We start from the raw sequence: 21791 nt of genomic DNA on the forward strand, positions 1-21791 counted from the left end.
TGAGTGGGTGTCTGGGCCTGTTCCTTATCTTTTCCTAGTAAACACCCTCACCCCTGAGCCAGGCTCCCCACTAACTCAGGGGAAATGCAAAAGACTTGATTCACAAAAAACGCAAGGATAGGCGCCCACTGGCCATGACCAATGGGATCCAAGAAAGGGCTTTTAATTAAAACTGGTCTCACACATGGAAAAATAAAAGGACACCATGACCAGGTGATGCCCCTGGTTACCTGAAATTCTCTAAATTCTATCAGAACTGCTTGATTTCCACCAACGGAAGAGATGCATTTGAGTTAACAAACATCTCTCTCTTGAAGCAAAAACACCCTTGAGTGATTTTCAAGTCTATCCATGATTGACACCTCAGGATGAATTAGCTCTGCCAGGCTGCCTTCCTCCTAAGGAAGGCCAGCAAAAGAAGAAGACAAAAGGGAAGGTCATATTGGGGTCCCAGGCTGGATAGTGCTGGAGTTGGGGTGGAAACAACAGGCACCCAGTTGAGGGACTGCAGGCCCGCTGGGATGAAAGGTGACAAGGGGCACATCCCAACCATTACACAGCCTTAGGAGTCTGCAGAAACCTCATGTGCTTACAACACAGCCACGGCAAACATGGGAGACTCACAAGCTGCTCGGAAGTCAGCCGGAGAGTCTTCTTGTAGCTGACGTTAGGCAGAAGAGGGAGGTGGCCTGAGTTTGATGGCTTGGCAGCTGCGCGCTCCTCATCACTGGAGGATGATTCATGCTTTACTCTGGAACACACAGTGATGTCATCACCAATTAGAAAATGCATCTGGGTAGCCACAAAAAATGCATTAGCCTTTAATCAATGACTAAGTCAATCCAGTCTCTCCTGAGTCCCGTCTCTTGGGTGATCATTTACCATAAGATGCTAAATTTATCAATGAACTCTCACTACATCCCCATTCATGCATCTCTTGCATTACACATGTGGGGGCTGCCTCTCCTCATTCACTTGCCTATTGATGAGCTACAATCACTATTTTAAGCCAACAGGTTCCTATTCATGACAAGCAGGGTTAAACTCCCTCTTGGCCTAGAAAGATGCTAACTGTCTTCTCTGTCTCTCTTCTCTTCCTATCTGTGACTGCAGGCCAAGCGCTTGGAGTCCAAGTTTCTACAAGTCCAAACTCATCCGTCAGTTCCCTGTATAAAGTTTGCCAAATATACAACTCCAAGGAATTAGGGACTTTCTAGGACTTACGAACAGGTGCCAGTGAAAGCAAGGAAGAATCACCAATTCTACCCTGCAGGATCCCCCAGAGGGTCATCCCATGAGCAAGGAATATGCCTTACTTCCCTGCTTAGAATATACAGGTCAGTGTCCCTAACTCCTCTAGACTTTTTTGTTCAGTGGGGAGCTGGGAGGTGCAGGGTGGGAATCAGGCTCGTTTTCTTTAAATAGTTCACATAAAGTATATCTGAAATTAGCTGTTCACTCAGTGAAAATCCTGCTATGACATAATCCCCAACCCAGTAGTATTAGCTCTGCCTTCCAGGACCACTATCTTTGAAAATGCCTCAATGCTATATGAAGCGCTTAGTAAATGCCTTAGACTAAATGGAAAAGGCTGAGTGGCCCCGAAAGCAGCACATCCCAAGCCCTCCGGTACTTTGCCTTCCTACAAAGCTTCTGGCTCAGCACCTTCCTCTTGGCAAGGTTAGCGTATACACAGAGCTCCAGCTCATTTTTTTTAACTGTTTTTTTTATTTTTTATTTTTCTATTGACATATTAATTGTACATATTTATGGGGTACATGTAATATTCTGATAAATGCATACATTTGCATTTATCAAAATATCATGCATACCCTGATCAAACCAGGGTAATCAGCATATCCATCACCCCAAACTGTTATCATTTCTTTGTGTTGAAAACATTCCAAATCTTCTCTTCTAGCTATTTTGAAATTTATAATTACTGTTAACTATAATCATTCTATGCCATCAAATGCCAAAACTTATTCTTTTCATCTAACTGTATGTTTGTACCCATTAACCAACCTCTCTTCATGAGCCTCTCCCCTCTACCGTTCCCAGGTCTGGTAACCACCATTCTACCCTCTACCTCCATGAGATCAACATTTTCAGCTCCCACATATGCGTAAGAACACGTGATATTTGTTTTTCTGTGCCTGGCTTATTTCACTTAACATGATGACCTCCAATTCCACCTATGTTGCCACAAATGACAGGATTTATTCTTTTTTATGTCTGAATAGTACTCCACTGTGTATATGTATCACATTTTTCTTCATCCATTTATCCATTGATGGACACTTAGCTTGGTTCCATATTTCAACTCCTGTGAATAGTGCTGTGATAAACATGGGGGTGCAGGCATCCCTTTGACATCCTGATTTCCCTTCCTTTGGATAAATAACTCAGTAGCAGGATTGCTGGATTGTATGGTAGTTCTATTTTTAGTTTTCTAAGAAATCTCCTACTGTTTTCCCATAATAGCTGTACTAATTCACATTCCCACCAACAGTGTTTAAGAGTTCCCTTCTCTCCATATCCTTCGGAGCATTTGTTATTTTTTGTGTTTTTGATAGTAGCCATGCTAACTGGGGTGAGATGCTATCTCACTGTGGTTTTGATTTGCACTTTCCTGATTAGTGATGTTGAGCAAATGGGACTATATCACATTCAACAGCTACTGCCCAGCAAAGGAAACAATCAACAGAGCAAAGAGACAACCCGTTAAATGGGGAAGACATGTGCAAACTCCTCATTCAACAAGGGGCTGATACCCTGAACATACAAGGAACTCAAACAACTCAACAGCAGAGAAACCAATAACCCCATTTAAAAGTGGGCAAAGGATCTGAATTTCACAAGAGAAGATGTACCAGTGTGTGTCTTATCTTTTTATGTCAATAAACTCTCTCCTCTCAGTGCTAACTTCCTCTCATCCTACTGCCTCCTGTTTCCCCCGCCCTTGCCTCCCTTAAGATCTCCTATACAACCTACAGCTTTCGGACTCCATACGTGTTCATTTGAGAAGTGATTCCCAGCCTCACCGACACAGCAAAACCCATCTCTACAAAAAATTAAAAAATTAGCTGGGCATGGTGTAGTCCCAGCTACTTGGGAGGCTGAGGCAAGAGAATCACTTGAACCCAGGAGGCAGAGGTTGCAGTAAGCCAAGAATGCGCCACTGCACTCCAGCCTGGGTGACAGGGTAAGATCCTGTCTCAAAAAAGAAAAAAAAGAGATCCCTACAACCCAGTACTGCCCAATACTGGGGAGACGTGAAGGAGGACAGCGTTCCACAGCACCCTCACTTCTGTGGTGTTTCTAACGCACTTGTGTGGAGACCTGGCTCCTTCCAGTCCTAGAATGAGCAGGCCCTGCCTAAGCACCTGCTCCCTGGGCCCCAGGAAAGGGAGGTCTGTGGGCTTCGGGCTGCTGGCCCAGAGCTCGTTCAACCAACACTCAAGCATACCACGCCACGCATCAATGGCACAGCAAATAACCTATTCCTACTCACACAGGGCTTGTGTCTAAATCACAACACAGAGACCTGGGCTGAAGACAAAGATTTAGAGATCACCGGGACAGAGTCCTGGGGGAATACGCCATGGCAACAGGAGGCTGAGTTGAAGGAGAACAGAGCATCGGCTAGAACTGTGGTTGGTCTGTGGCGGAGCTAAGCTACACGTGGATGGAACAATGCCATGACACCGGGGGCTGATTCTGATTCTAGGTAGCGTGGAGATGGCACAGCAGTTAGACTCTGAAAAACACAGATTGCCAGCCCTTGGTAACTTCAGGCTGTATTACCTTGGAGAAATCACTTCTTCATCTTTTAGCCTTGATTTCTTATCTGAAAATGCAGAGGAACAACTGAACCACATCCACTCAAAACTTCAGGATGCAGGCAGGCAACAGGCTGCAGAGACCTGGACCGGGAGACCCAGACATAAGCCCCAGCAAAGGCCGTATCCTAAAACATTCCTCCCTGGGCCTCAGTGGGTTCCTCTGTAAAATGACCTGGTCCGACCAAAGTCCCTTCCAGTTCTGACACCTACAGACTCTGAACTAGGCTGGCTCTTCTGAACCAACAACCTGGAGGTTTTCGGACAGTGTAGATGTGGTCCTGGAGCCAGTAGAGCCTGGCAAATGCTGCTAGGGACAGGGGCCGGTGCAGATTTCCTTGTCAAGCAGAAGAAGAAAGAGGCTACAGGCCCCTCATTGAATGGGAAAATGTTTATGTTCCAACCAAACAGTTTGGAGTGAAATGAGATCCAAATGTGAAGCAAAGCTCTTGGTGACAACAGATTGATGTGTACCTCTGCCGGCGGGATGAGGAGGCAAGGCGGAATGGCTGTGATTTCCATCTGCTGCTTTTAAAAAAAAAAAAAAAAAACAAAAAAAAACCCACTAAATTTGTGCAGCATGCCATGTTTGAAGGAACACAGAAAGGAAAACACAGATACAAAGACTAAAATGCGAGATGTGCAGTTGGCTGTTGGTGGTTTCGGCTTAGGGCAAGTACACGGTCATTTGCGGCTGCCACGTCCCAGATTGCGCCACCCTGCACAGAATAAAATGTCTCCTTTTCGGAGGCCCCCACCCCACCCCTTACAATGGCTCATTAAATGTTGCTTGCTTTACAGTATCTGCAAGAAGCAACAAAACAAAACAAAAGGGCTCATGTCATTTGAAAATGTGTGCACAGAAGAGTAGCTGTGAACAACATCTAAGTTAGCACTTGTCAGTGTACGTTTTTCAAACGGTATTTTAATTATTTGTATGGTGACAAGCTGTTTGCTCAATTATGGGACTTCGGGGACTGTTACGTCAATCAAGTCTGTCAATTAGGAAAACATTCTGACACCTTTTTTTTTTTTTTAGTCAACTGCATGACTCTAATAAGGAGACTCAAAGTCTGAGATGCCAGTACAAATTAAAACGTTTACATTTTTCAAGAGAACTTTATATTCTTTTCAAAATCTTTCTTTTTCACAAGAACCAATTCTTAATTTTTCAGGTTTGATGACGAACCATAGTGTGACTAACTCAGAATAGCGAATGGTCCAGCTGTTTCTATTTGACGGGGAAAAGCATTTTTTGCCCACATTTGAATATGATTGTATCAGACAGTGAGAAAAATCCGTGACACCCCAAGTAAACTGCAAGAGCTGAGGTTCCAACTTGGGAAGAGCTGCAGAAGTATCTCGCTGCTCTCCCCACTCTCCTGGGGTCCTGCCTGCTATGGCTAGACGGAGTGAGAGTAAGAGCAGTGCTGGCACCAGCGATGCCACTGTGCCCGCGGTGTATGGGCCCCTCCCAGTGGCTGTCCTCTTCCTTCCCTTGTAAACCTAACTCTGACCCTCAGGCCCATCTTCCCCTAGGTCTAAGACTGGCTATATTAGTCTGTTCTCACACTGCTCCATGACTGGGTAATGTATAAAGGAAAGAGGTATTAATTGAATCACAGTTCCACATGGCTGGGGAGGCCTCAGGAAACTTACAATCATGACGGAAGGCAAAGGAATAGCAGGCACCTTCTTCACAGGGCAGCAGGACGGAGTGAGTGCAAGCAGGGGAAATGCCAGATGCTTGTAAAACCATCAGATCGCACGAGACTCAATCATCATCACGAGAACAGCAGCATGGGAGAAACGGCCCCCCTGATCCAATTCCCTCCACCCGATCCCACCCCTGACACGTGGGGATTTGGGGATTATAATTCAAATTTGGGACATTTGGGTGGGGAAACAGAACCAAAGCATATCATTCTGCCCCTAGACCCTCCCAAATCTCGTCTTTTCACATTTCAAAACCAATCATGCCTTCCCAACAGGTCCCCCAAAGTCTTTTTTTTTTTCTTCAGATGGAGTCTTCCTCTGTCACCCAGGCTGGAGTGCAGTAGCACGATCTTGGCTCACTGCAGTGACCTCTGCCTCCTGGGTTCAAGCGATTCTTCTGTCTCAGTATCCCCCAAGTAGCTGGAATTACAGGCGCACGCCACCATGCCCGGCTGATTTTTGTATTTTTAGTAGAGACGGGGTTTCACCATGTTGGCCAGGCTGGTCTCGAACTTCTGACCTCAGGTGATCTGCCCGCCTCGGCCTCCCAAAGTGCTGGAATTATAGGCGTGAGCCACCGTGCCCGGCCCAGTCCCCCCAAGTCTTAACTCATTTCAGCATTAACTCAAAGTCTACAGTTCAAAGTCTCATCTGAGACAGGTCCCCTCTGCCTATGAGCCAGTAAAATCAAAAGCAAGTGAGTTACTTCCTAGAACAATGGGGGTACAGGCACTAGGTAAATATACCTGTTTCCAATGGGACAAATTGGCCAAAACGAAGGGGCACAATCCCCATGCAAGTGTGAAATCCAATAGGACAGTCAATAAATTTTAAAGTTCCTAAATGATCTCCTTTGACTCCATGTCTCACATCCAGGTCATGCTAATGCAAGAGGTGAGCTCCCACAGCCTTGGGCACTGCCAGAGGGCGGGAAGGACTTGGCAGACATCTCGCATTTAGCCCTCAGAGTATATTTTAAAATACTTGAAACTCTATGGTTTGGGACTGAACGCGTGTCCTCCAGGTGACCACACAGCCACCCTCCCCGATCGGTTTCTGCACTCTGGATCATTTTCTCATGAAGTTGCCGCAAAGACCCAGTGAGATGTGGTCTACTGCATCGGTGTTACTCTTAATCCCATTTCACAGATGGAGACGCTGAGAGGTGGATTAATTTGCCAAAGATCACACTGAAGGCTGTTGGACAAGGTCCCTGCTCTACATCCTGCTCTGTACTACCTCTTGTGTTTAGAAATTATTGCCAAGACAGAGAAGGTTATTAAAATGAATTCCAGGAAAATGGGGCATTTCTAGTGTAGCTATTTAAGTTGGTTTAAGTTGCTGAGAGCACCCAGTTTTGCATCTTTCTTTGTGTGCCTCTTTCGGGGTAGCGTGCCTCCACGCAGCCTCCAGGTCGGCTCCATCCCAGCCTGTCTGGGCACCGACGGTGGCACTGGCATCTTTGCTCAGATGTGTCAGGGAGCTTGCCCGAGGTCCAGTGGTTACCAAGGAGCACAGCTGGGATTCCAAACCAGACCCACCTGACTCTAAAGTCGGCTGCTTCCGCTACAGCTTGCGGAGTAAACAACCACTTATTTTAAAAATGTCTGGTTTCCATGCTGGCTGCTTGACGGATCACTCAGAGGGTGGCACGTTCTTGGCCTGGGCTCCATCCTCAACACACCTGCCTTTTCCCTTCCAAGCGCACTCACAGCGAAACTCAGAATTCCCAGCTGGGAAATGTCGAGACCCTGGTGCCTTCCCATTCTTTCTTGTGCCTGCGAAGCACAGACCAGGGGTGGGTCAGCGAGGAGGCACCTGGGACACCACCAGGGGAAACGGAAACATTCCCCTTCAAGAGCATCCCAGGCGAGAGCGAGCCAGGCCATTCACAGGCACATTCAAACTCAGCCCTGCCAGGTCCCACAGACTCGTCTCCACCCTGTTCTTCTCCACAGAGAACAATAAAGAAATCAGATCGTTTCCTACCTGCCTCCCACGTGGGTTTCTGTTTGTAGTAAAGACTCCTAGATGTAAAATTGTTTAAGACGCAGAGCCATGGCCAGGATTCAGAGGAATGGAAATCCACGCCTGCCTCTCCCATAAATCAACACCACATGGAGAAATCCTCAGTGGTTCAGTGGTGGTTGAGCAACACTTTGGAAAGGCTGCTCTGCGGGGCAGTGGCCTCCAAGATACAACAACGAGTAAGATGTGGATCTGGCCCCAATTAATCTGTTAGCACTTTCTGTCTGCTAAATAAGAAATGGAATCCTGGATTTCTTAAGCACGGAAATACTGTAAACATGAAGTAATAAGTAAAAGATGGTACAGAGCAAATCATCCAGTGTCAGTATATGATACCTGCATCATAATTAGTGTATAATTGGACTGTCCTCAGAGTCACCTCCAACCCCATACAAAGAGATTAACCTGAAGACAAACCACAAATACTGATCAGTATCATCAAAATCTAACCTCTCCTACGTCAAGTGAATATGAATCCACGTTAAAAGTATCAACATAAGTCCTGGTCAGCATTTAAATTGCAGAGAAAGGCAAGTTCCTTCAGAAGTGAAATTTATTTCCATGTTATCGTTAGGGCTGTTATTTGTTACTGTCATCACTGATATTATTCTCACTGTTATTATTGTCATTATTGTCATCATCATCATCATCTTTGTATAAAGGGCAATCACACGCCAGGACCATGCGAAATGCTCTAGTTATATTATCTCACTTAAGGCTCACATTTATTTTGCAGATTAGCTATCTAAGGGAGCAACTGCATCCATTTTGCTCATGGGAAAACCAAGTTAAATAAATTGCTCCAGGTCACCAAGTGAATCACAGAGCCAGAGTTGGAACCGTGTGAACCCTAGGGGCATCCAGGCGGCATGTGCCATGAACTTGGACGCTGCAACATCCCAAGAAGCCTCCTACCGCACCTGGTGGCCATGCTGAGCTGCGGTGGTTGCTCTCCGGTGCTATGTCCGTTGCCAGCCAAGCACTGCTCTGGCTTACTCTCCTAGAGAAGGAGAAAAGAAAGAGTCACAGAAGTACCACAGAGAAGGGGCTTGCAGGCAGCTGGTGTTTTCCCATGGGCTTCCTTAATGCAGGATCCCTGAAGGTAGACCCTTCCCCAAGGACGCCCACCCTAGCGATCGCCCCAGGAGGCTCTGGCTGTGTTTATTTCAGTGGGTCCTGATCGCTCCTTTGCTAAGAAGTATACGATTAAACCAAGAAATATTTTTGACAGAAATGAGTCTGTTATCTGTGAGTGTTTGTGGCACCAAACCAAACTCCATCATCACTGTAGCTTATGCAAATGCTTGATCAAGGGCTGCTTGGATTCTGGGGGCCTTTCAAAATATTTTCTTGAAATTGCTGATAGAAATGCTTGAAAATATTTTCATACTATATTTTGTCTGGGGAAGATGTGAAAGCATTTTCTTCTTTTCCAAGATCACATACTCTTAATAGAAAATCCTCTGTTGGTGTACTGGAAAGAACCTTGGATTTCTAAGAGAACACCTGGGCCCAGTCTTGTCTCTCTTGCTTACAAACTTTGGGCAAGTCATTCAACTGTTCAGAACTTCGCTTCCTCATCTGTGAAACAGGGGTGATATTCTCCATCTCCTAACACTGCTATGAGGACTAAAGGAGACTCTGTGTCTGAAACACAAAGCTAGGCACGCAGCAGGCGAGGGAGGACGGAGATGGGCAATGGCCCTATGGACAGAAGAGACCAGAGAGAAATGCCAAGGGACCAGGGGTAAATGACTAAATCTCTTTATCCGTGCTCGTTTCATCAGGAGATAGGTTAACAATTTCTACTACGGTCCTTTAATAAAGAAAATGAACAATACAAACAACATAATAGGGTGACTGTCTTAACATATGATTAGCATGAACTAATTTCAAATATCCTTTAGGTTTTTTAATAAGCACACAAATCATTGATATAATGTGTCCAGTTATGTTTTATCTATTATCATGTGACTTAGCCACCACTATTAGCAATTTCTTCTTAGGCTATTTCCCAAATATATATCTAACTGAAATAAGTATGTTTTAGATTTTTAAAGAAACACTTAATTTCATAATTGTTCCTTACTTTATAGCAGCACTCCACTTAATTCAAACTGGTGAGAATTTGGATATTCTACAAAGAAGTCCCTGAAATATACTTCCACCTTAAATTCTAGAACATTCTGCTCTCTAGTAAGAAAACTAGAGAGGCCCTTCATGCTTTACGGCCTCTAGTATAAAGCATATATATTTGCACTCATTTGTCTGTAGCCCTTGGAGATCAGTAAAACTGATAGGAAGACCTCAGATATGCTAACAGAAAACGTCAAAGAACAACTATATCTTGATAAAACTCTTCCAGCAAATGTTTTGCCCTTTCAACTAATGGCATACATAGAGTTCATGGCAGTTTATGATTAAAATAACCAATTTGACTGTTGTCCCTGTGGCTTCTTCATACTACTTTCCGAGAGAAATCAGCACACCCTCAACAAATGTTTGCTGAACCCCTACTCTGGGTCCAATATGGGGGCCAAGAACACCAAAGCAATCAGAGCCATACATGGTCTCTGCCTCATGGAGTTTTGGGTCTAGACAGAAAGGAAGGGTTCATCACATAGTCACACTAGTGATTATATAATTATCAACTATGACAACATTTATGGAGGAAGAGTTCACAGGCAGAGGACAGCAGACCAGACTCACATGCAGAGAAAGGGCTACTGGATCTGCTAGTTAGCTAAGCGAAGCAGGGGAGAGGGGTCCACAGAATACTAGGTGATGAAAACAGCATGTGCAAAGCCCTCAGGGTAGAAGGTACCTCCAGCCATTGAAGCTAATGCACAGAGAGCAGAGGAAAACAGCAAAGATGAGATTAAAGAGGCAGGCAGGAGCTAGAACACACAAGCACTGTAGGTCGTGGTAAGGACACCAGCCTTCATTATAAGAGCCCTGGGGAACCACAGTAAGGCTTTAAGCAAGAAGCAACATAAATGGGAGCAGTCCCCTAAAGAGACCGATGCATCCGCAGTACAGAGAATGAAGCAGCAAGGGTGAGGATGGGTGCAAAGAGACCATCTGGAAGCACCTCTGGGAGAGATGACGGTAGTGCAGATTCGTGGGAGTGGAGCTGGAGAGACATGGACACGTCAGATAAGTATTTAAGATGGAAAACTGACAGGACCTAGTGTGGGAGTGAGGCTAAAAGCATGAATCTCACCCACGGATGGACAGTGGTGCCATTTTCTGACTATGGCCCCAGTGATGGAAGAACTCGCAAGAATCCCGTGAGTTCAACTCTGGAAGTGTTAAGTTTGAAATACCTTGAGGCATCCGCAGGACAATGTCTGCTTAGTTGGCTACTTGATAAATGGATGTGGAGTAGAAAAGAATGTCCGGTTTGGAGACAACAACGGAGTCATCGCATGGGCAGAAGGGAAAAGTAAGAAGTAAAAGGAGAAAAGGTGGCCTAACATGAGCTTTGAGGACCCTCCTAGAGGTGACTAAGCCAGAGCGGGAGCAGCCTGCCGGGAGGAGGAGGCCCAGGTGGACTTAGGGGCCTGGGAGCCAAGCGAAGCAAGTGCTTCAAGAAATAGGAGGAGAAGGCAACGAAGATCTTAAAGAAATCACAGGCACTCATAAGTAAGGCCAAAGCCATGGACCTTCAGACATTCCATTTCAGTGAAAGGACTCAGAGAATTAGTCAACTGCTATAAGTATATATACCTCATTAAAATTGTCCTCACAGGCAAGGCGTGGTGCCTCACGCCTGTAATGTCAATGCTTTCAGAGGCCTAGGCAGGCAGATCACTTGAGCCCAGGAGTTTGAGACCAGCCTGGGCAACATGGTGAAACCCAACTCCGCTAAAAATGCAAAACTTAGCCATGCGTGGTGGTGCACGCCTGTAATCCCAGCTATTCTAGAGGCTGAGATGGGAGGATTGCTTGAGCCCAGGAGGCAGAAGTTGCAGTGAGCTGAGATTGCACCACTGCACTCCAGCCTGGGTGACTGAGCGAGCCCATTTCAAAAAAAGAAAGGAGGGGAGAGGAGGGGAGGGGATGAGAGGGGAGGGGAGGGGAGAAAAAGAAAAAGAAAAAAAATTGTCTCCAGAAGCAGAAGGAAGATATTTAATTTCTTAAGAAACTGAATTTCCAAGGTGAATCCCTTCTTTTATAGATGACGAAATCTTACCATGAGGGAGTGACTTGACCACAGTCTCCTAACGGTTACAGAGCCAGGGGGTGACGCCTATGCTGCTGGCTCCTGACCTTCCTCTCCACCTTCCCCATGTTCCGCAAGCCCTAGCCCTACTTCATGGCAGAGCTGGCTCATGAAAACTCAGCACTAGGGCCTATGTTCATTTCTCTGATGTAACTACATGAAAACCAATCTCACTACACAAAATCAAAACTTGCTAAGTGTGAGCACTTCTTTGTCTTCTGGGCTTACCTCCTTGATCGTGGTGTTTCTTCCCCTCCATGAAAACCACCATCTTCCTCCCTTTTTGGGCATTTTATCCCTCATGATAGATTCCACAGTGGCCTGTTTTAAATGGATGGTAACATAAATAATGGAACAAAAAAAGATCAACTTAGCACATTCAAACCAAAAGAAACATACATGCAAATTAAAGTAAGATTTAAAAAAAAAAAAAATCAGAGAAAACACAACATACTATTTGTGGGTTAAAAATTTTAGAGAAGCAAAACCTAATGGCGTCCAAAATTACATGAAGGTAACTTAAGCATGAAGACTTAAGAAGATGTTAAAGGAATAAACAAACAACAAATAAAATACAACACAACAACAACAACAGAAAAAGAAAGCATTAGAAATCATTAGTGATTAGTAAGACTGGAAGTTTTCAAATTAAAGTGGCTAACTGGTTAAGATATTATTACTCTCAATATGATTATAAAATAAAATATGAAATGATTAATATGGGGTAGAGGATAAAACAGTTTTCAACAAAAGGTAAAACGCATAGGATTTTTACGAAGTGTAAATTTCTAAACATTTACATTAATAGGTACATCTGATTTAAAATCTCAAGTATTAAAAAGAGAATTCATACGTTTAACTTAGGCAAATGAGTTTAATGGGGAGATTAAATATGAATTGATAATTTTCTACGTTTTTTCCAAAGAACAAAATATCTATCTATCTTGAGGTTAATTCCAGGACCAAGGTAAAAGTCATGTAATGTCCCTTCCTCAATTTACAGAACTTTCAAGTAGCTGACACCTCAGCTAGTAACGAAAGAAAGATTTAAGCTGAAAGATTCAGTCTAACAGGGTGCAGGGAAACAGATAGGTAAGTAATTTACTATGTAGCTTAAAAGATCTCTATCTGACACAAAAGAAAACCCAACTGCAGTAGAACACAAACCACTCACATCCAGTTCATAAAAAGGACAATTCATAGAGCTGTCAATGACCTATTTCCCCTAAATCTACTCATAAATGTAACAAAACCACAAATTAAAAAAAAAAAAAAAGCAAGCAAGCCAAAGAAAGGAAAAAAACAAACAAGAGTATTTTCAGTCCTTCACAACTTGTTCTAATGTTCATTTGAAAAACAAACAAAGATAGCCTAGAAAATTCTCAGGCAGAAGAGTAGTAAGTAGAACAAGCACTACTGGATATTAAAATATACCTAAATATACTAAAAGAATGCAGTGTTGGTATACAAGGACACATATCACAGGAACAGAAAACAAAAGTCCAGAAATCTAAATTCACAGAGAAATGTAACAGAAGGTGAAGTTGTAAGTGCCTCTGAGTGGAGGATAGGGTTAGTTAACACACGGTCCTGGGATAATTCAGTAGCCATGTCAGACCCTGGAGGATAGGGTTAGTTAATACACGGTCCTGGGATAATTCAGTAGCCATGTCAGATCCTGTGAGCAGCTCACCTGCCTCCCCTTTCTTGCTGACAGATCTGAAACTGTTCAAGAATCAGGCTGCAATGCATGTGGAGAAGGCTGGCTCAACTCCAGAGGATGCACCTCAATGGCTGAAGCCATTCACTGTCATTTCATTGCTTTGCCAAGAACTGCTTTAGAGGCAATCATGCGACCAACTTTGGCCAATGAAATACAAGCGAGCTGCCCCACCCTCCCGTTTCAGATGTGGCGGTATGAGGAAATGATCTGTAGGGCAGTCATCTTGTGACCATCAAGGAAAAGCTGAGAAAATCACAAAGAAGCTAACCCAAATTCATCAAGCCTGAAACTGTCAACCTCCAAGATCCTTGTCATATGAGATTATTATTTAAGCCATTTTAGTCATTCTGTTTCCTAAAACAAAAAGCATCTTCACCAATTCAAGAATTTCCTAGGAAAAAAAAAAAACTGGTTTGGTTCCCAATACCTCCCTCATTAAGCTCAAAATAAAATCTAGATGGATGAAAGATTTTAAAATCTTTCAAAATTTCCAAAACTTGTAAAAATACACCCCATATACAAGAAAGCACAAAAAGAAAATATAAGGCCTATCTTCACAAGTTTTGGAAATGGGGAAGCAGGGCCATTTTAAGTATGATACAAAACCCAACAGCCATAAAAGATAAGATGGGCAAATTCTACATTTTAAAATAATGTCTATATTAGAGAAATGCCATATATAGAGTCAAAAGTTACTGACTTGTAAAAAGATTTAGCATGCATATCACAAGAACTAATTTAAGTTTCAGAGCCCATGTGGCTTTCTTTTTCAGTGAATAAATAAAGACTTTAGCTATATTGCTATTGCAATGGGCTTTTTTCTTACGGATTTGTAAATGTTGAGAACAGTGACATAAAAATGTGTCCCAGGCCATGGATACCATGGCAGGGACAAAGTAAAAACCACTCTGGAGAACATGCCCTCAGCCCAGTCCACAAAGGTACCCACAGATAAAGCACCATCCAACATGAGATTGCAGTCCTCAAAACACAACGCATGCACACACACACACACACGTACACATGTGCACATACACACACGCACACACCTGCACAAGTATGCACACATACACACGTCCACACACACGTGTGCACATGCTCACATGCAAATGCACACACATGCACATATGCACACACGCACATGCACACACACTGACACATAGGCACAGGCACACACACACATACGCAAACCCAGGAAGAAGCAAGCCTAGACTCAACGAAGTCCGATTAGACCTTCAAGAATCTCAAGTGTTAGAACTGGCTGACCGACTGCAACATCCTAAGGCACACAAAAGCTTGCTAAGCACACAAAGGATACAAACAAGTCTAAGGCAGTCTCTGCAGCAAAAAACGTATAATCTAGTAGGAAGATCTATCATTGAAAATTAACAATTCCCGGCTGACTGTCTGGTGAATTGTTTTGGGGAGGATGAGAACACTGCAGGCTGGCAGGTGGTGTGGCTGCCCTCCTACCTCTTCCCCGCGGCCACTTACCTACTCTCCCCTGCAGACTGGGAGCTGCCCAGGCCCTGTACTGGCTCCAGCCTCAGAGAATCAGGCATGGGGCCGGCTTCCTGGCTGAGCAGCACCTGACACTGGCACGGACACCTGCGCCTGACCTCGATGCCCGCTCCACCCCTTCCAGGGTGACACTCATCTCCCTTTGTCCTCACTGGGCTCTGAGGTCCCGGCACCCGTCTGCTCAGCCTCCACCTGTGCCCCTTGCACGGCAGATATTGAGAAAGGAATCTTTGGTCCATGATTGGCAGGTTTTGCCTCGATAAGGAGGAGGGGGAACCACGTGCACGGTGCAAGAGAGAGATCTGAAACTCCTGGCCTGTATGCTCATGAACTTCAAAACAGCACAGTGGAATTAACTCTGTGGTTTCCACAATAAAAGCGAAATTCCAATCACCCAGATTAAGCTATTCATCATTTCTAGCATCCCCTTTTCTTTCTCATGTTAAAGCTCACCTTTGGCAAAGGTTTCTGGAAGGCCTGCATTGCCAGGAGGAGGGGTGCTGCTGTTGTCCAATTATAGTATCTAACACAAAACAATGAAATAGATGTCAAAAAACCGAGGCTCAGACTGAAAACCTTTCCAATGTCATATAAAGTAGTCAAGGAAAGCTCAGGACCCCAGCGAGGTCCTTAAAGAGCTCAATACTCTTGCTAGCCCCCTCCTCTCCCCCAGGCAGAGGCTCCCGTCCACCTCACCCCAGCCGCTAGTGAGGGCCCAGCAGCAGCCGTGCCAGCAGGGCGGACAGTTGGACATGCCAGCAGCCCAAATCCCACAGTACAGCTGGGGCACCAAACCACAATGTGCTTGGGGTATTTCTTGCCACATGTTAAGGAAAAGGCAACTAGGTGTAAAACGTCCATGGCTTAAGGGAGAAAAGCTTGCTAACAGTCTGTAAAAATAACTGTACATCCCTTGCCCTCAGATAATGAAGTTTTCTTTTTTTTGTGAGATGGAGTCTCGCTCTGTCACCCAGGCTGAAGTGCAGTGGCTTCATCTCGGCTCACTGCAAGCTCCACCTTCCGGGTTCAGGCCATTCTCCTGCCTCAGCCTCCCAAGTAGCTGGAACTACAGGTGCCTGCCACCATGCCCAGCTAATTTTTTGGTTTTTTTTTAGTAGAGACAGGGTTTCACCGTGTTAGCCAGGATGGTCTCGATCTCCTGACCTCGTGATAAGCCCGCCTCGGCCTCCCAAAGTGCTGGGATTACAGGTGTGAGCCACTGCGACCGGCCGATAATGAAGCTTTTCAGAAGGGTAGAGATGTAGGCTACTCTGATATACCCATGTACTGCAAAGTGTGACTATTCCCATTCAATAAGAACATCGAGCTGGGTGTAGTGGCTCACACCTGAAATCCCAGCACTTTGGGAGGCCAAGGTGGGAGGATCTCTTAAGCTCACAAGTTCAAGGCTACAGTAAGCTACAACTGCACACGGCCTGGGAGACAGAGCTACACCTCGTCTCAAAAACAAAAAAAAAAGAAAAAAAAACTAGTAGAGATGAATACTAAAACTCACAGGACTGAGGGCTATCGGAACCTATCAGCTGTACTGACAGTTCTATGGATATGGAACTCTGACCACAGTGAAGGCATAATAAAGCAATGTAGCAAAGTCTTGATTTTATATATCTCTAAGGCTTAATGTCTAGGTCTATTTGAAAACATGAAACAGAAACAGTATCATGCTACCGCCAAAGTGACTTTCGAGAGGTACTTACTTACTCCCAATCTTTACCACGAGATTGGGGTCATCGATAATAGCGGGGTTGTCCACAAACTGTTGATACGACACAGCTTGCTCCAGGAATGCATCTGTGACAGCAATCGTAGAGGATCAGGGAAAAAGAAAAAGACAGATCAGCTCAAAATTAGGCCTACCTTTCATTCGCTCACTCACAAGTGTTTTCTGAGAGTTTGTGCATTCCAATTGTGCAGACAATCCTATAAAATGTATTTGTAAAGGCCGTGCCATTTTATCTGGAGGGCGGTGTCTGCGCAGCAATGCAGGGAGGCCAGGGCAAGTCTGAGGATGCTGGGGGATGTGTACCTTAGTTGGGGCACATACGTTCACACAGGGAGTAGGGGTGAAAACAGCATGCACGTGCATCTGCACAGGTAGAGTCATAGCTACACACGGCACAGAGGCCAGGCTCCCTTGGCTGAAGTCATGATTATTGGGCTGACCCTGGGCAAGCGGTTCACCTCCCAGCCCCCAGCTCCCTCCTCTAGCATGGGGATAATAACCACATCTGCTTCCTAGGGTGGTCATGGGGACTGATAAGGTCGTGAACAGGAAGCACAGGGCCCTTTCGAAAATGGGGCCACCTCCACCACAATCGGAAGCAGGAATGGCACTGTTCTCACCGCGCTGGGACAGCCGCACCCGGATCAGAGCAGAGGAGAAGGTGGCAGGGTCAGGAGGGCCAGACCTCGGCCCTGGACGCTCTCAGTTCTTTGACCGGCTCTGGCAGCTGGGCTGTACCTTGAGCCTTGACCGTGGTTCTGACCATCTCCCTGGCCCGGAGCCACACCTGCTCCTTCCCTGGGAGCTTCTATTTACCCTGAACCAAACCGAAACCCAGCAGACATCAGACACTAAGAATCTCCTCTGTCCAGGAAAAGAGTCCCTGGGTCATGATGCCAGCCCGATTGGCCTCGACATGTACCCTCAGAGCCCTCATCAGGACCTCCAGGGACTCTCCTGGGGTCTCCTGACTGTGACAATCTGGCCTCACCTGTAAGGACTGGACACTCGCAGATCCTGCCCCATGAGATAACACTCAGATAACGGCGCCCGGCCTCGTCAGTGCTGCCACCCCATGCCCCCAGCTCATGTGTATCACGGAGGGAACACCTAGGGGACTCAATGGGACACTGGTCTCCTCACGCCAGTGTCCAGAGTGTGCTCACCCCCCATGACCTCAGAAACACAGTGGGGCTGGGCATTAATGCGTGGCCCTGGGAAAACTGAGTGAACGAACAGAGCTGGCGGGACCCAGCACACAATCTTGTTTCCGCTCTCAAAGGAATGGCTGGCAAAGGCGTGAGAACAAAAAGGCCTCAATCTTTGTGGAAGAAGAAATTCCCAAAGCCTTGAAGGGACCAGGGCGGAGGCAGGAGTCTCAGATGGCAGCCCTGGGTGGAAGGGGAGATGCGGGTGGCTCCTGAGACGTAGAGGGAAGAAGTATACAGCCTGGGCCCCTTCCCTACTAGAAATACCACGAGGAGATGGAAAAGAGGAAGTAGTGGGGGAGGGGGCGGGAGGAGTGCAGGGTGACTGTGTCTAGTTCCCGCGTCCATCAGCTGATAACTGCTGACTGCGCCCTGCTGTGGGGCTTGGGCACACCCTGCCATGGAATGTCAGGAGGCCCTGGCAGGGCATTGCTATGAATGTGGCAGTGCTATGAATGAATCACCTAAGCCCACCCTATTAACGCCCTTTGAATCCAGCTGGGAAAAGTTCCCAGCCCTCCTCTGACCAACTCAGACCTCCCTGCTCCAAGGTGCCGGCACACGTCTCTCCCGCTGCCAACGCCCTCTAATTTAATTAGACTGACACCCCCCTCTAGCCTGCAGGCTTCTGGAGGCCGTCCCTGCAGTGCTCGCCTGGGACACAGGGGACACATAGTGATGGCCTGAGCCATGTGTGACCCACAGAACTCTGAGGCCGGCTAACTGCAAGCTAGAAACATCGGGGTTACGAGTTCGGTGCTATCATTTGTGCTCTCATTAACCGCAACCAAGGGAAAAGCCGCCTTGACACGCACTCCTTGGAGAAGCCTAAGCCTCTGGGCCTTCTGACCGGCGGCCACCAGAGGGCGCCCGCGCGAGGCCCGCGGTACCTTTCGTGATCTCCCGGTGGTCGCTGAGGCCCCCGCAGAGGGAGATGGCGATGGAAGGGAGGTCCCTTAGCCCGTCCGAGGTGCTCTCCACGCCACTGTCCACGCCTGAGCTGCCCACAGACTGCGGGGACTGGTTGGCCGACCGGGCTCCGTTGTCGCTGGCATGTTTTGCGAGTCCGGAAGGGTCTCCGCTGGAAGGAGGAAAAGCGGCAGAGACCGGCTGAGGACTGTCCCAGTCCAGGGTCCCACATCGCCATCCAGTGATGCTCTGGCGCGCGGCCACCCTCAGAGCTGCAGACGGCTGCATCTCAGCACAGATGTTTATTAAAGCACCACGACAAGGAACGAGACATTTAAATGCCTTAGCTTAGGGGACAAAACCATTATTTCTCAGCCAGCTGCATCTCCCTGTATCCCCCTAAAATACACTGAAGAAGTAAGCTGTCCTCCCTGTTCCCTGCCCTTCCCCTCCAGGCGCCAGCCCTGCCCTAGATCGCAGGCGGACTGGGGGTGGGTCCCCAGGATCACGGGAGACCCTCCTGGGAGAAGAAAGGGCTGCACAACTGTCACTTATTGGGCTGTGGACCATGACCACTGTGGACAACATGACCTCAGGCTTCAGAGGGAGGGCAGTCTGGTGCCGCGCCCCTGTCCCGAGGTGGGGACGCTGCCCAGTGCCCACACCCTATGTCCATAGAGAGAGCAGGCGCATTTCACAAGGCAATGGGAGCCTCCTGCTGCCTCTCTTTTTTTTTTTTTTTTTGAGATGGAGTCTCACTCTGTGGCCCAGGCTGGCATGTAGTGGCATGATCTCGGCTCACTGCAACCTCTGCCTCCTGGGTTCAAGCAATCCTCCTGCCTCAGCCTCCCAAGTAGCTGGGATTACAGGTGCCTGCCAGAAAACCCAGCCAATTTTTGTATTTTCAATAGAGACGAGGATTCACCATGTTGGCCAGGGTGGTCTCAAACTCCTGACCTCAAGTGATCCACCCACCTCAGCCTCCCAAAGTGCTGAGATTACAGGCGTGAGCCACCGCGCCTGGCTGGCTTGCACACTTTCTAATCAAACATAAGGGAAAACTGGGCTCACACAGAATGATATTCAGATTATCGAAAATGATGTGAGGAATTAAGAGGAATTTTACTTTTTGGGGAAATACAGGGCCGCCACTTCAGGATCCATGTCTGTGAGGTCATCCAGGTAGACGCCGTCAGCACCAAGATGTCGGCTTCGTTTATCTAAAAAGGGCGAATGGCTCAAGTTAGAAAACCACTCTTCTAGAAATGACCTCATGGCCTTGTATCTATAGAAACAGCATTTAAACACTATGTGCAGATGTGCTCCCAGGTACTCAAACTTCCTAAGAACCACAGTAGTTCCAAATGTGTTCTGTTTTGTCTGGTAAAACTGAATGGCAAGAGTTTTTTAGACAAATACTTTGAGGTTTGGAAACAGCACCGTTGAGGGTGAGAAGCTGGTTTTGATGGACTTCTTCCATGATGATACTGGAGAAAGAGTGGATTGAGGTCACTCTTGTAGGTACCGAGGCTCCTCACTGGAGGCCACAGCCTGCGCTTTTCCCACTGGAAAATGGTGGGCAGTACAACATGACTGTAGACCACCAAGGTCCACAAACCAGGGCTGTCATCCACCATCGTGTGGCCTGGATCAAGTTAGTTAACTTTGCTGAGCCTCATTCCTCCCCTGTAAAGTGCCTGAAGTATACTGAGCACTCAATGCATTGAGGCTGTTACCATTTTCATTACACTTATTATGAAATGATAAAAGCTTTCATTAGGCACTTCCCCATCAATACCCCGAGGCAAAGCATCCGACCCTGTGCATTGTCAGACACTGGGCATGATGACTTCAAATGTCCTCTTTACTTCTGGCAGAGAATGATGTAATTGGTCCATACAATTCTAGAACACCACACGAAGCTGCTGGGTGGATGGAGATCAGGCCTGGCATCGTTGATACTGACACACAGCCAGGAGTGCGTTAAAGCAACGCAGAGTGCCACTGTGTGCCAACCACTATGCCAAGTGCCGAGGAGAGAAAGGTAAGTTAGATAGAAAAGACTCTTGATCTCAGACTATGGGGGAGTTGGGCAAAAATAAATCAATAAAATAATGATCATTTGAAATCATGATAAATGGTATGCAGAAATTACAGTGGGTAAGGGGTTGGAAAGCAACACAGGTCAAGAAGAGAGGTGGCCAGGATTAACCTAATAATCAGCTTTATTAAAGTCACATTTATGGGTCCCATGGTGTGCTGAAAAGGACTTAACTCTCCCAGGTCTCAGCAGCCCCGGTGTGTAAAATGAGGAAGTTTGCTACATGATCCTCAAGGCCTCCTTCATGTCTGATTTCCTATGACTAAATTCTGATAATTAAAAGATTCCTCCGAAGAGCACAGACTGAACATGATCATTGTCATAGTTCAGTTTCTACCTCAGTTTCCTTGGAACTTTGGAAAGGACCTGTCATTTGTAGAGTGAGCACAAACTATGAACAGGAAGACAGCTGGGGAGCCCCAACCTTCATACCTTTTTTCCTAGAAGGAGAATCCGTCTTGTTTGCTGTCTGGACTACACTGGCAGACGGGGGTTTGAGCTCCTCGATCATGGGCAAGAGTGGTGCTGCTGCTCCTAAGGTCTCCAGGTCTTCTTCATTCACAAACTGCATTTCTGTCTGAGGCTTGTTCTGGTTCAAAAGCGCTCCCCCGACCAGAGTTGGCGATTGGTCACTAAAAGTGTCTGAAGATTCGCTGTGAATGGCCTGAAAGTGACTTTTATCACAAATTTTTCTAGTGCTCAATGGGCTGGACTCTTTCATCTTGTGTGGAGAAGAAGACTAGAGCAAAGAGGAGAGAGGGACAGAGAGAGAAA

General features: G+C 46.4%; 1 protein-coding gene across 6 annotated transcripts in view; it reads right to left on the minus strand.

Annotated features, from left to right (window-relative positions):
- LPIN1 (lipin 1) overlaps positions 1-21791 on the minus strand; it is a 143029-nt gene that overhangs the window by 23661 nt on the left and 97577 nt on the right. For 5 of the 6 annotated variants that reach the window (XM_050753894.1, XM_050753896.1, XM_050753893.1 and 2 more), the window contains 8 exons: positions 21450-21756; positions 20043-20136; positions 18898-19088; positions 16774-16867; positions 15509-15578; positions 12040-12132; positions 8507-8586; positions 625-751 (listed from right to left, as the gene is read on the minus strand). In XM_050753894.1, the coding sequence (XP_050609851.1) occupies positions 625-751; positions 8507-8586; positions 12040-12132; positions 15509-15578; positions 16774-16867; positions 18898-19088; positions 20043-20136; positions 21450-21756 (1056 nt within the window). Of the gene's footprint in view, positions 1-624; positions 752-8506; positions 8587-12039; positions 12133-12265; positions 12344-15508; positions 15579-16773; positions 16868-18897; positions 19089-20042; positions 20137-21449; positions 21757-21791 lie in introns of all 6 variants that reach the window. The other variant, XM_050753895.1, reaches the window with a different exon arrangement.

This window comes from Macaca thibetana, chromosome 13 (assembly GCF_024542745.1).
Source record: "Macaca thibetana thibetana isolate TM-01 chromosome 13, ASM2454274v1, whole genome shotgun sequence".
NCBI classification, from domain to species: Eukaryota; Metazoa; Chordata; class Mammalia; order Primates; family Cercopithecidae; genus Macaca; species Macaca thibetana.